Below are 15000 nucleotides of genomic sequence, written 5' to 3' on the forward strand. Positions count from 1 at the left end.
TCTTTAAGATTTTAGTTTCGTTTGTAAGGCTGTGAATGGTCTTGCTCAGCATACATGTCAAGTCTCCTGCCCCCCTACGTTCAAGGGCTTTAAGGTCCTCGGATGATCAGTGGGTGATCAAGCTTTTAGTGTTACTGGTCCAAAACAGTCTTCCATTCCATGTGAGATCTGCTGCCTTTAAAACCACACCAAATTGAGAACTCATTTTTACACACTAAGTTTCCCTAACTAAGTGATGCTTTCTTTTAGTTGCCTTTAGTCCAGGCTGAGGTTAGGTTTTTTAATTGTTTGGTGCTTTTAGCCACTTTAAGGTAACTCAATGGTTTTTGTTTAAATTCACAGGGAGGGCAGCTTATTCATTTTGAGTGCTTTGTGGAATGTTTAGCAACTACATTCCTGAAAAAGAGAGAATAAGTCTGTTTATACAAACCCACTCACACCCTAGCAACAATTTTAAGGAGACGCTTTTGTGGCATATTCTAATTGAGGAACCTTAAGAAAACCAGCACAGAAGGGTGGGAATTCTAACTACCTAAAAAAAACTGCTAGAAAGCTGATAGCCCACAGAGATCTACAAAGAACCCATTATGAGTGGGTTCTACATGGAACCCATTATGGAACCCTGAAGGGTTTAATCAAAAAACTTCTTCTCTGAAACTATGGCCAGAGCACCACCCCCCACCACAACCCTCTCCACAGACACCTCCACCCTAATCCGCTACCTCTATCCCCCACCCCACCCACTGAAATGAAGGGCTCAATTCCCCCATACTAAGGGCCTTCAAACCCTTAAAGACTGTATTCTCACAAATATAGTCCCGAGGTATATAGAGGTATTATATAGACCTGGAGAGAATGACAGATTACAACTCCCATTCATTTCACAGGCCAATGCTATGCTAGCTAGTTCAGCCAAGGAAATAGGAAAATGACCGCCAACATCCTTTTTCATTGTGCTCAGTTTTGGCACCAAAATACGAGGAGCCAATCTCTCGAGTCGTAAATGCCACAAGACTGCACACCACACCACCACAGGACCCAGAACCAGCCTATGGGAAACAAATCATCTTGGCACCCAAATAGCCATCACAAGCTAACGGCCTAAACCTACCCTCCTGGTCCTCCCTGAGAATCACCCTCCCACGCCACCAACCCACTCGCTTCCCTCTCACCTGTGCGGAGAAGCCGCAGAAGAACCCGAACCAGAAGTGCACCATGGTGAAGGCGAAGTTCTTGTAGAAGAAGTAGCAGAGGAAGCGGCACATGCGCAGGTAGGACCAGCGGCCGTGGACCAGCAGGAGGCGCTGCAGGAAGCGGAACTGGGAGAAGGAGTAGTCCGACGACAACACCGCCTGGATGCCCTCCTGCCCGCTGATGCCCACGCCAATGTGAGCCGCTGGGGTGAGGAGAGAGAGAGAGAGAGGGAGAGAGAGAGGGAGAGGGATAGAGAGAGGGAGAGAGAGAAAGAGGGTGCGAGAGAGAGAGGGAGAGAGAGAGAGGGAGAGGGAGAGAGAGAGGGAGAGGGAGAGAGGGAGAGGGAGAGAGAGAAAGAGGGTGCGAGAGAGAGAGGGAGAGAGATAGGGAGAGAGAGAGGGAGGGAGAGAGAGGGAGAGAGAGGGAGAGGGAGAGAGAGGGAGAGGGAAGGAGAGAGGCAGGGGTGGGGGTAGAGGGTGAGAGAGAGTGTTAAGGACACATTATGAACATTATGAAATGCCGCCAAATTCAGTATGTTCTTAAAATCTGAATGCAATAGTATATCACAATTGAAAGCAGATGAAAAAGAAGGAAGGTAAATATACAACAAAACAGATGGTAATGATATATTGGGGGGGATAACAACAAAGAGCAATCCCTACAACAATCTGCCCATCTGTTTAGCTACTGAGAGGCTTCCAAGCAAAACCCTGAAGGCCTGCAAAAACCGCAAACACACACAGTGAAGGGAGCATCTGACTGGCCTACGCGTCCACACACACTCATTTACGGATGCTTTTCTCCAAAGCGACTTACAGCACAGTGCAAATACACATTTTCATCAGTGTGGGTGTTCCCTGGATGTCAAACCCATGAAGTTTGTGTTGTTAGCACCTTGCTCTACCAGGTGCATGGCAGGAACACACCTTACACGGTGCACACACACACACACACACACACACACACACACACACACACACACACACACACACACACACACACACACACACACACACACCCCTTACAGTCCTGAATGTTATTTTCTCTCTCCGGCAAGACCAAACATGGCATCTGTAGTGCTCAGTACCCCACGACCCTTTCTGTGTGCCTGCAGTTATCAGCCTGGGCAAAGGTGACATTAGATCGTTTGGCACCTATGCTGTGGAGAACATCTCGCACCTACTGAGTGTGTCACCCTTTCTAACACCTAAAGGTCAGTCTGAGAGGGACGTGAGGCTGAAGGGAGATTCACAGGAAATCTGAGTGGGACTAGCTAGGGCACAATGACAATGACACTGGTGAGCTTATGGAAAAAAACAAAACAGTCAGGTCTGAAGGTGTTTGCTTCGGTGGACAAACAACTCCCTTAGGTTCTTATTCTTTCAGACCACATTCTGCCTTAAGACCCAACGTGTGGATCTCTTGACCATAAACCAGCAACGGAAATGTATACAATGGATTCAATCACAAGGTATATTTCATTGTAGCTTGTCTTCAGGTGAAAACTTGTTTCCAGGTACTATGAAGTATGACAGGTATAAAACCCTCACACTGAGCCCCCATGCCAGGCACAGAGGGGCAAGAGGGGCCACGGAGGGGCAAGAGGGGCCACTCAGGGGCAAGAAGGGCCACAGAGGGGCAAGAAGGACCACTGAGGGGCAAGAGAGGGCCACAGAGGGGCCACTGAGGGGCAAGAGGGGCCGCTGAGGGGCCAGAGGCAGAGCAAAACAGTGCAGTGTATCTTTGTGATAAATGTGTGTCCGGCAACCAAATGCCACGCTTCACTGGAAAAGAACATGACGTGTACCTCCAGAAATGCTATTAATCTGTGTGTTTGTGTGTGTGTTTGTGTGTGTACGTGTGTGTGTGTGTGTGTGTGTATGTGTATGGCACTGGATTTGTGAGGGTGTTGCATGTCTCTACATCACACCAGACAAACTGGTGGTGAATCCATGAGGCAGCCCTGTATGACTGGCATGTCTTACGACTACTCATTAGCTAAATGTCTCAGTGTTTTTGTAGGCGTGCATTTATGCGTACATTTGTGTAGGTGTGTGTAGGTGTGTATACATGTGCAGGCCACATAAAAAACATAGGGGAGAGTTACAGTATATCTGAGTAAACAGGTAACTCATTTTAGCTTTGCACAGGAAAAGATGTTAAATTCTAGAGCTAGAGCAGTCCAGAAGAAGCTGAGCAGTTAGGGTAGCGGCGTTTTCTAAGGACACGCTCAACCGACATGACTGTCGTCACCGTAAGGAGAACTAGATCGTTGTCGCGGCGGAGACAGTGTTTTCCCTAGAATCTGTTGGCACAAGTTCATATTAGAGACAGAAGAGCGCCAGGGAGTCTGGGGAAACGCAGGAAATGAGAAGTGATTATCATGAGATCATTTCCTCTGGTCTCTCTCTGCCCTGCAGGGGAACCACAGATCCTCACCGTAGCCAGTGCATGCTGGGACTGTGGATGTTTTTAAAGCATGGCACCCCCCGACTGTCTGAAGGTAAAGGTCTGAAACTAAGGGCCCCTCCCTACTGCCCCCCCCCCCCTCACAGCCCATGTACACAGATAAATAGACAGCACAGTATTAACTGTTTGGACTGGAATGAACTAGAATGTACTGGAGGTCAACAACTTCAACTTCCCCCTCCTGTTTACACTAGAAGGGGAGTTAGTGAGTGCGCATGGAGGGGGGGGAGAGAAAGTGAGAGTACGAGTTCATTGTTTAGCCTCATTATTGTATAAACGGCTTGTTGGACTTACATCTTTCATGTTTCCTCCTGTTTCCTCCCACCAAAAGCACTCTCTTCCTCTGACCCTCTTTGCCAGTGCTTCACTCTCTTTCCCCTGCTCTCGTGGGAGACATGTCTAAATTATTAACAATACAGGGAAAACCCAGAGGCCACCCTTAGTGTTAACAGGCACACGCACACACACACACACACACACACACACACACACACACACACGCAGTCTATATGCCAGTAAGAGGGGGGCTTCTGTTCTAACTTCCAACGAAAAGGACCAAAGATCGATTCCATGTGTAATTGACTTCATACAAGTGTTGTTTTTTGCGAAGAGAGGTTCTGCAATACAGGACAGCCCCTCTTTTCTCTCTCTCTCTTTCTTTCACTCTCTCTCTGTAGCTCTCTCTCTCACACACACATATTTCATTTTAAGGGATAACCAGGCGCTCACTTAGGATTCAGATCATCTTCTTGGCAACACCCTTTTTTTCCCCATCTCTCAAACTCCCCCTCAGTTTCTTATCACATTTTTAGTCGACATAATGATGTAAGCACACACCGTGCTCGCACACAGTAAAAAAAAAGAAAAAGAAAAAAGAATCTGCCTTCCTGGTGCAACTTCAGTCTTCCCAGCCGCCATCAATCACTCCCTAATTATCTCTTGTTGTCTTAAAGCAACACTATGCAACAATTTGACACTTTTTGAGATATGGTTTTATAGGCAAATAGTTTAGGTACCATCCTACTATGAATTCATTTTGATAGCATATGGTCATGTGAAGGACAGATAAACACCTGTGTCTTCCCTACTAGTCATCCAGGATATGCCCTATGTAGTTCTGTGTAACGGGCTGGTACACCCTCCAAAAATGGAAGAAAAGCTTTCACACACATGACATTGGCAGCTAAACTGGCAAAAGACACCAGTTAGTGTGTTGGCAAGCTTATATCAGTGTCAGCTGGGCTGTTGGTGGTGTTTGCAAGGTTTTTGCATGCCTTTTAGGTAGTTAGCTTACTAGTTTTGGAACAGAACTCTCCGTATTGCTGCTTTAACTTCTTCTCGTCTCCCTCTCACTGTGTGCACTCCCGACTCCCAATGGCAAGCACGTCAGTAACTTGTTGGCATGTCATGAGCATACCTCCCTCCGCCTTGTCGCCCTCTGTATCTATCCAGCTCTCCCTCCTTCTCCCTCTTTCTACTCCCCTGCCACCATCCTCTCCCACTCACTCACTCACTCTTGATCATGCTGACGTCGTTGGCACCGTCCCCGATGGCCAGCGTGACGGCCTTCTTGTGTCGCTTGATGACCTCCACCACCATTGCCTTCTGCAGCGGCGTCACCCGGCAACAGATGACCGCCCGGCACGCGCACGCCGTCTCCAAGAATTCCTGTTCCATGTCGCCCTCCAGAGCATGGGCCTGCGGGAGAGAGAGAGAGGGAGAGAGAGGGAGAGAGAGAGAGAGAGAGAGAGAGAGAGATGCAACATGAATTGAATTGCTCTGTACTGTAATTGCATTGTGTAGGGCAGAGATGGGGGGGGGGGAGAGAGAGCGAGTAAAGCAGAGACAGACAAAGACAGACCAACATGAGAGAGACAGAGTGAGAAAGAGAAAGAGAGAAAACCATACAGATAGACATACAAGGACTATAAATAGACAGGTAACGGTTCTGCTCAGTCAGATGTTGACTGTAAGTCGTGCTTACTTCGCTCCTGCGTGGAGCTCACTGTGGATGCCAGCCCTCCAATCAGAGGCTGGTGTGTGCCACTCACCAGGCTGTGTCCGCTGATGACCAGGGCGAACTCCCCGGAGATGGTCTCCAGCAGAGAGGGGGCCGGGCCGCCTTGCTGCTGCTTCTCCTTCTCCTTCTCCTTCTCCTTCTCCTTCTCCTTCTCCTCCTTCTCCTGGGGGTGGGGCCAGCCCGCTGGGTCACCCTCCCCGACGCCGTTGCCAGGAGAACAGGTCTGGGGCCTCGCCCACCCTTGGGCCTCGTCTCCTTTCCCCCCATCTCCGGAGTGGGCCACCATTCTGTCCCTCGCTCGTCTGGAGAAAGGGAGGGGAAGATTGATCGATTGATCAATCGACAGATCGAGCAATAGATAGATAGATAGATGGTCTGTCTGAACCAAAACTGAAGACAGAAACCCCTCAGCATCTGCCAAAGGTACGCAAGCAGTGTATTGTGGACTAACTGATGGCTGTAGGAAGTGCTGGGTGGGTGTGAAAAAGTGGAATGATTATTGAATGTGAATGAAAATATTTAGTATCTACTTTTATCGCACTTAAGTATGGATGTATGGATGAGGGGATGAAGAGACAGAAAGAGCGAAAAAGGGACGGATGAAAGGATAAACGTCTGTAAGGGCCGTGAGTACCTGAGTTCCTCTCTGACACTCTGCACCGTGTGTCCGTTAATGATGAAGATCTCAGTCATGTCATCAGTCAGCATCTTACACGAGTAACCAATGTTGACTGCAGTCTCTGAGGGGGGAGAGAGTCACACAGGTCAACAACATAGCATCTTATGTGAGAGATCTTTGCATGGGTGTCTGTGAGGGATCTGTGCGTGGGTGTCTGTGTGGGATCTGTGCGTGGGTGTCTGTGAGAGATCTGTGCATGGGTGTCTGTGAGGGATCTGTGCGTGGGTGTCTGTGTGGGATCTGTGCGTGGGTGTCTGTGAGAGATCTGTGCGTGGGTGTCTGTGAGGGATCTGTGCGTGGGTGTCTGTGTGGGATCTGTGCGTGGGTGTCTGTGAGAGATCTGTGCATGGGTGTCTGTGAGGGATCTGTGCGTGGGTGTCTGTGAGGGATCTGTGCGTGGGTGTCTGTGTGTTCTGAGTGGTCTTACCCTGCTTGTCTCCAGTGAGCACCCAGATCTTAATGTTGGCCAGAGAGAGGATGGCAATGGTCTCAGGCACACCTTCCTGAAGCTTGTCCTCTATGGCTGTGGCTCCTAGTAACTGCGCTCACACACACACACACACACACACACACACACACACACACACACACACACACACACACACACACACACACACACACACACACACACACACACACACACACACACACACACACACACACACATATTACTGACAAGGTTCAGGCCCTGGGCTCTGTGAAGCAACTTGAGATGTTGTAAATTGCTACTGGCCCTATACAAAGGCATTGAATTGAAACAAACTGAACCGAATAGAACGCAGTCATATGTAGATACAATGCTCTTCATGAACGCGTATACATTTTGTGTCATTATCGCATAAAATATGACAATATCCTGTTTTGAAACACACACACACACACCATCATATCCTGTTCAATCTCTTCGTAGGTGGCAGCTAATCGGTCCTCTCTGCAGTCTGCTGCTTTTCCTGCGCCACGGTAATGCTCTGACCACTCCTCCCACTCCTCCTCAGACAGGTCCCGGTAGGCCAGAGCCAGCGTGCGCAGCCCATCAGCTGCATACTCCTGTAACACACACACACACACACACACACACACACACACACATAGAGAAAGCATCAGTATCAACTATACAAGAAACACGCACACACACACACACACACACACACACATACACATAGAGAAAGCATCAGTATCAACTATACAAGAAACACGCACACACACACACACACACACACACACACACACACACACACACACACACACACACACACACATAGAGAAAGCATCATTACTCTGGGAGCCTGGGTACCACGCACACACACACACACACACACACACACACACACACACACACACACACACACACACGCACGCACACACACGTCATTACTCTGGGAGCCTGGGTATTTGATGAGTTTATACTGAGCCACACCTAACAGCTTAGGCCAGAAGACAGTCATCAGATGCTTTAGGCCAAAGAGAACATATACAGGGCATTCATGTCCGTCAAAGAGAACATATACAGGGCATTCATGTCCGTCAAAGAGAACATATACAGGGCATTCATGTCCGTCAAAGAGAACATATACAGGGCATTCATGTCCGTCAAAGAGAACATATACAGGGCATTCATGTCCGTCAAAGAGAACATATACAGGGCATTCATGTCCGTCAAAGAGAACATATACAGGCCATTCATGTCCGTTACAGAGAACATATACAGGGCATTCATGTCCGTTACAGAGAACATATACAGGGCATTCATGTCCGTCAAAGAGAACATATACAGGGCATTCATGTCCGTTACAGAGAACATTACAGGGCATTAATGTCTATTCCTTCAGTCTTTCATTTGGATTTTCCATTATTATTGGATATGACATCAGTGCATCATCCAGGTTACTACAGCTGATACTTGCCGCTCGTTTTACCACCAGGGTCACTCCACGTTAAATCAACAAATGCCTTCTGCTCGACCATGTCAGATTTTCTTGAACATTTTTACCACATAAAGTGTGACCTTCCATACTTATACTTCAGCACAATTTCAGCTTGATATCAAATACTTTCACAGTTTCACACTTTCACAGACTGGGTCAAAGTTTGGGAATTATTATCTACAGAAGTTTTCATGCTGGAGGCTTCAAATAGTTTTGAACAGATAATAACCTCTATATTTAGTTTCCTGTTAATACTTTTCAAAGAAGACTGTATCCGTAGTCACAGTGTTATTAACGTGTGGAATCTGAAAAACTAAATTCACTAATGTTTTTTAACCCCAACTAAACTGCCCTATTTTGTTTTCTTACAGATATGTTTATTTATTTTACAAAATATAATTATGAGATGTCTGTATTGCTTTATAGGAAATGTATGAATTTTTTTTTAGATCACATTGAAACTGAAATAGCCCTTGAAACAAACTTTCTGAAACTGTGTTTGTGTCATTTGTACAACTTGTCATTGTGTTCAGTGAACAGGCAAAATATGACATAAAATGATTTTTTTTCCAGATTAGTTTGGAAAGTCACACTTAATATGGTAACATTTGTATTACAATCTGAAATGGTCAAGCAGAAGGCATTTGTTGATTTGAGATAAAAATGACCCAACTAACAGACCCAGCAATATCTGCCCTTACAAGGATTAGAATCTTGACTAGCACTACTATTGCCAGTATTTTTAGGCCCGCATTGTGGCACACTCAGCTACACACACACCAAAGGAAATTAACATTTTCCCCAAATTTCCACTATGGCTGCCATCATTTCCTGATCCCATCTGCCAAGCAGCCACCTCCCCTCCTTATCATTCCAAATCTGCAGTCATCAGCAGAGGTAACATGTTCGGAGCAGTAAAATTCTATATATGGAGGACTGCGATATGATCAGGACATAATTAACCCAGCTGAACCTCCCGGCATTGAACTAGCGCCGCCGCTGTTGTTTGTCTATCTGCTTCTCTCCCATCCCACCTCCAGAGGGGAGACCCAAACATGCCCTGAGTTCCTGTCTGAGGGGGGGTAATGGACTCGTTCTCACATCCCTCCCTGTCTTTCATCAACATAAGGTAAACTTGGCAAACGAGGCCCACGGAGGCAGAAGAGTGGCGCGTCATTTCTCACAATAGCTGGAAGCTGGCAGCGCTCACCGCCTCTAAAAAGGAGAGGATGAAGGAGCTGGTCTCAGAGGGTTTGGAGAAACAATGGGGGAAAGAATGCAGGACATTTGGCCGACTCGAATGAGGGATGGTTATCTCAAGTAAATATTGGACGCCACAGACCAAGGGGAATCTACAGTACATCAACTGCAAGTCCTGACCTGAAATGGTTGCGCCTTCCGTTAAATAATGCCCGCAGCCGTACGCGAGACTGACAGGAACAGATCTCTAGAATACGAGAATGGAGAATAGGGAATGTGCTTGAGGGGCATTCTGTAAAAAGTCTGAACTGTATCGTGACCTGAACGATCATTAGAAGAACCCTTCCCTGAAGCACAGCATGTGTGACAAGCACAAGCACCTGTGTCAACATCTAGAGCTGACCCAGGTCACCCTTCCCCTGAGGGGCAACTCTCTGCCAGGTAATAATAACAGGTACAGTAAGGTACAATGACTAAGCTGCAAGTCAGATTTCGAAACTCGACAGCACAGACACCCCTTCCCTCCGGTGTTCAGGCTTCTCCCCCTGCACACATCCCCTCAGTTACTAGCAGCTAATAGGATATCATTTTATACCATATATTGGAGATCCAGTCTTAGATTTGTCAGTCATGAATCAGGTTTTACGTAATCTTGAACAATGGCGGCCGACCACTGTGAGACAGAGACTTGAAGATCCACACTCCCTCACAGCGCTTCACCTCAGCATATCTGATTATCCCTTGAGGGACAGTCTGTTAAATACACTGATATTAATGCTTAATTTATAGTCATCCGTTTGGACGGAGACGGACACATAGCCACGCCTTGGCAACACCCTTCCCCGTGGTGGAACGCCCATCCGAGCCCTTCGGAGAGCTGGACGGACACCGACGTGCACCTCTCGATTTTTGTAACTTTTTCGGATACGAACGGATAGCGACGGATACCCCCGGATACCCCCTTGGCTGTGATTGGTCCGCTAACGAAATCATTTCCGAACGACATAATTTCCGGAATCTCACATTTCCTGTTTCATTCCCTATCTGTTCCTATTCTGTTATAGAGTGTGGATCAGCCGAATATTTCTGTCCGAGCCCGGCCTGCGTCCGACAGAGTAGTGCCCGAGCCAGACAGCCAATCAAATATATTGTCGGAATCCAACCAGACATAGTCAATGTCTCAACTGTACATACTAATGCCACATTTACGTATGTTTTTTATGAATAGCCTGTAGACCGTCTCACAAGCTTCTTCTTGTTGATTATGAACAAACATAACAGAAGAGGTCTGAAGATATTTCTGAAACACTTATAAGGACGCTCAAATGACCGCGAATTCACAGGAGAGAATACTATCCCATTCTCACAGGAGACATCACAGCAATCGGAGCATATTTGTCAAACGCGATAGAAGATACTGCTCTGAAATATTCCCATTCCATACTGAATATTCTGTTTAGATCAAAGGTTTGTTTTTCGACACCGTGATATTTCAGATGATGGAACAGTTGAAATGAATGCTCATATACAAAAGCTAACATTAACGTGAAGTGGCGTTAACTTGCAGCCAACACCATTGTATTACAAACACTAACACACACACATAATGAGAAAGTAGGCCTACACCTGGCGATTATCTCGCCTTTTATGTTCAATCTTTGAATAATGTAACTTATAAACACGTCGTTTTAAAGCGCTGTGGCCGTCCTGAAAAGATGTGTCAATAAACAAATGTAATCCATAGAATCCACGTTGACTTCACTACTTATTAAGATATTGTAACAAATCACGGAAGTGTGGAATATTTGTTATGGCTTTTAATTAAACACTACACACAATACAATGTCAAAATGGCACGGGCTTTATGCCCTGCTACAAGTTATCACAAACAGACTGTGCTACCGTCACACACCTGTATAAACTCCGTCCCAACACAGAACAACGACATGCAATTAGAACAGTAAGGAACATTGTTAAAGAACATCGTTGAGCGCAAGTGCATCACATAGAGAAAAGTATGTGCCCGCCGCACGGCATTATGGGGCGACTATGCCGGCACGTCACAATATTTTAAATATGGAATGTTCAATGCCTTATCGCGCTGACGTGTCCCACCCCGACCCGAGCCCGACAGCAAGTACAATATTTAGTCCGAACCCCAATGAGTCAATGTCTCAACTGTTCATACTACTGACACATTTACATACGTTTCTTAAGAATAGCCTGCCTTTATTAAACTCGAGCATCAACAGATGAATGATAAATGCACTCGCTCACACAAACAAGCCCTGTTAAACGCACAAGCGCGCACAAAAGGGAGATAAGCATATTGAAATGAATTATTCACATTGCAAGAACGGAATGAAATGGCCTACACATTACACACGCTATGCATCTGATATGCCTAAATAAAACTCACGTTATATGCTACACCAGAAGAGGCACGAATAAAACAAGTCTTATCATTGAAGATCATCTTTTTTCTTGAAAAATGTAAGTACACGGCCACATTCGTTATAAAAGTATCTACATAGTCCAACCATCGAGGTTTAATCCATGTTGTGGAGAAAGAGGATGGCATCAATCATATTTCATTAAAGCGTCACACTTCTTACATTGGACATATCAAACAGACTCATTAGAATCCTCATGGACTATGATGCCATCCGACAGAAATATCTCCATACAGTAAATTTCCCCTCGAGTGTCGTTTTGAAATCTCCAGATGACAGTTTCTTTTTAAAAAAAACTTTAAGTGCACAAAGTTCGTTATAAAACGATCTACACAGTCCAACAATCGAGGTTTAATCCATTGAATCCGCATTGACTACAGAAATATCTCCATACAGATTACCCCTCGTTTTGTATTGTTTTAAATTCTCCAGATGACAGTTCTTTTTAACTTCTTCCATGATACCAATTTGCCTCCTGTAATCGTGTTGTCACAGCTAGGACATAAACAAATTCCCGCACACAGGAAGAAGGCTATTATTCTAAATGTGATTTATTTTACTCTCAAAAACGCTTTTGTCCAAAGCGACGTACAAGGGAGAAGCATGTGAAGCAGACACGTTGACCTGACTAAGATATTTAAATATGGAATGTTCAATGCCTTATCACGCTTATGTTTGAAAGCCATTGTTTTCGGCTTGCAGGTGTGCTTCCCCTCTGGCCCTGCTCAGTCAGTTTGTCGGTCTTGACGTTCAGACGTTCATCTCTCTCCCCCCAACCTTCGATGTTTAATCCATAGAATCCGCATTGACTACTAAGCAGAAATATCTCCATACAATAGATTCCCCCTCGTTTTGTATTGTTTTAAACTCTCCAGATTACAGTTTATTTTTAACTTCTTCCATGATACTAGTTTGCCTCCTGTATTCGCGTTGTCACAGATATTTATTTGCTCAGTCAGCTTGTCGGTCTTGACGTTCAGATGTTGCGCCTAAACTATCATATTGTCTCATCACATGATCAAATAGAGACTTGACATTGGACAACAGCATACATATTACCCAGCAATCATCATTGCAAATCTGAATATGACAAAAATACCCAAGAAAATAAGATAGTATTCATTTAATTGAATTGTTTTTTAATAGTTTCTATAGTGTATGTAAGAGAAGCATATGATTTTGTTATAGATTGCTACTATTTTTTCCCCACAAATAATACCATGATGGAGATAAGTTTGCCTTTTCAAGTGAATATATAGCGTTAGACACACTCTTCATTATAATGCAGTGTGTCTCAAAGACCCATGTGACTACACCTGTTGCTCTAAATCAAGTGTCTTGCTAGTGGGAGGTGGGAGATTAAATCAACAAATTCTTTCATACAAAGACGTCACGGGGTAGCTCGTCTGCGACCAAAAAACGTTGCTCCACCTACTGTTCTGGCGGTGAATTGTTTTCAACACCCACAGCCGTCAGAGAAGTATAAATCAAAAACAGTATGTCCGGATCCGTCCAAATCCGTTTCTCCGCCCATCCGTAAAGAGGACGGACACCGACGCAGAAGTATAATTCGACATTAAGGGGTGTTACCATCTATTCAAATAGGTCCTGGAGACAAGGTTCTTTGTTTCGACCTGGGGGGGGGAGGTGAGAGCAATGTCACACCTCACTCCCCAGGTCAAAACCAAGTATATTTACCCAGGAATGCTTACATGCTAGTTAAATCCAAATAAAAGTAACATTTATAACTAGGTATAAGAAACATTGAGTTATTGACTATGGCATATCCTTATTAACTATAAATCTCAAATGCCGGTCCCTTCACAGCTCAACATTTGGACTTAGGAGCAACACAGAGAATTTAGCTTGATGGACAATGAAACTCAGTACAACATCAGTACAGAACTGCAACTCTTTCACATGCTGCTTCGATACTTTGCTTACCAACTTTTCAAATGTGTGTTTCAACCCTTAGTAGCTTAGTAGACGTGCTTAACATTGTAAATGTGTCATTGCTGTCTGGCACATTTCCTTTTATTGTCTTTTATAAAGCCCCCACCCAAAAAGAATAATCTAGATGCTTCCGTAGTAAACAATTACAGTCATGCCACTACTATAAAGCTTTCCATTTCTTTCAATGGACCGTTTTTACTCTGAGATAAATCAAACACCCACTCTCAGTTCTTTTATTTTGTTATTCTGTGTATTGTTTTGTTGTTTGTTTTGTGGTCTGTGGCATTTTCCTTTTCTTGTAGATGCTAATGCTGCAGCCTCTGCTTCAAAGCCCAGATCTCACAGATAACATTATGGTGCAATGACTATTGTTCTGGTGTGATTTAAGCTTGAAAACACCTTGCTTTACCCTGCTTCATGTACTTTTCAGTTGCAACATATGGATGTCATCCAATAAATTGTGATAGCTTCAAAGATTGAAAAGATTGAAAGATTCAAAGATTGAAAGATCTTAGTGTTTATTTCCTGACATTGCTTACACTATTTTATGTTTTGACAAATGTTTCCAATCTGCCTTTGTCTGTGACCTAACTAAATGGCATGGCCCATGACACCACGGTCATTAGCATCCAAATGGTTATTGTGGGCCCAGGCCTTGCTGTCTGCAGTGCCTTATACACATATGCCTTCACACCTATCACACCCAAGACAGAACTTCACCCCACAGATTTATTTTAAACCCTAAAACCCAGTTTTAAGTGACCTACAAGAATCATCCTGTCTATGTGTACATCTAAGTCTATGTCTATATTTATCTGAAACATGATCCCAGAAACAAGCACATAATGCAGCTCTTCCTCAAAGCTGGACAATGCTAAATTGCAACATTCGAAACCACCAGGATGGTGCAGGTACACCAAGCTACCACAGGGGGCAGAGTTGCTCCACTTACACAGAAAGAGACACTTGGTAAGACAGAAAGAGACTTGGTCATTCAGACATAAAGGGGAAGCAAACAGACACACACACACTCACTCATGCGTAGACAGGCAAACAGAGACCTCAGTGCAGACAGGTGGTCTGAGGAGAATGTAGCAGGTGTGTTAT

The 15000-nt window shown here is 45.0% G+C and overlaps 1 protein-coding gene across 2 annotated transcripts in view; it reads right to left on the reverse strand.

The window, feature by feature from the left end:
* Positions 1–15000, reverse strand: part of atp8b2 (ATPase phospholipid transporting 8B2) — a 55410-nt gene that overhangs the window by 8062 nt on the left and 32348 nt on the right. For both annotated transcript variants that reach the window (XM_031576214.2, XM_031576213.2), the window contains 6 exons: positions 7245–7409; positions 6790–6901; positions 6318–6423; positions 5715–5985; positions 5178–5361; positions 1173–1396 (listed from right to left, as the gene is read on the reverse strand). In XM_031576214.2, the coding sequence (XP_031432074.1) occupies positions 1173–1396; positions 5178–5361; positions 5715–5985; positions 6318–6423; positions 6790–6901; positions 7245–7409 (1062 nt within the window). The remainder of the gene's footprint in view (positions 1–1172; positions 1397–5177; positions 5362–5714; positions 5986–6317; positions 6424–6789; positions 6902–7244; positions 7410–15000) is intronic.

The sequence above is a fragment of the Clupea harengus genome, chromosome 11 (assembly GCF_900700415.2).
Source record: "Clupea harengus chromosome 11, Ch_v2.0.2, whole genome shotgun sequence".
NCBI lineage: Eukaryota > Metazoa > Chordata > Actinopteri > Clupeiformes > Clupeidae > Clupea > Clupea harengus.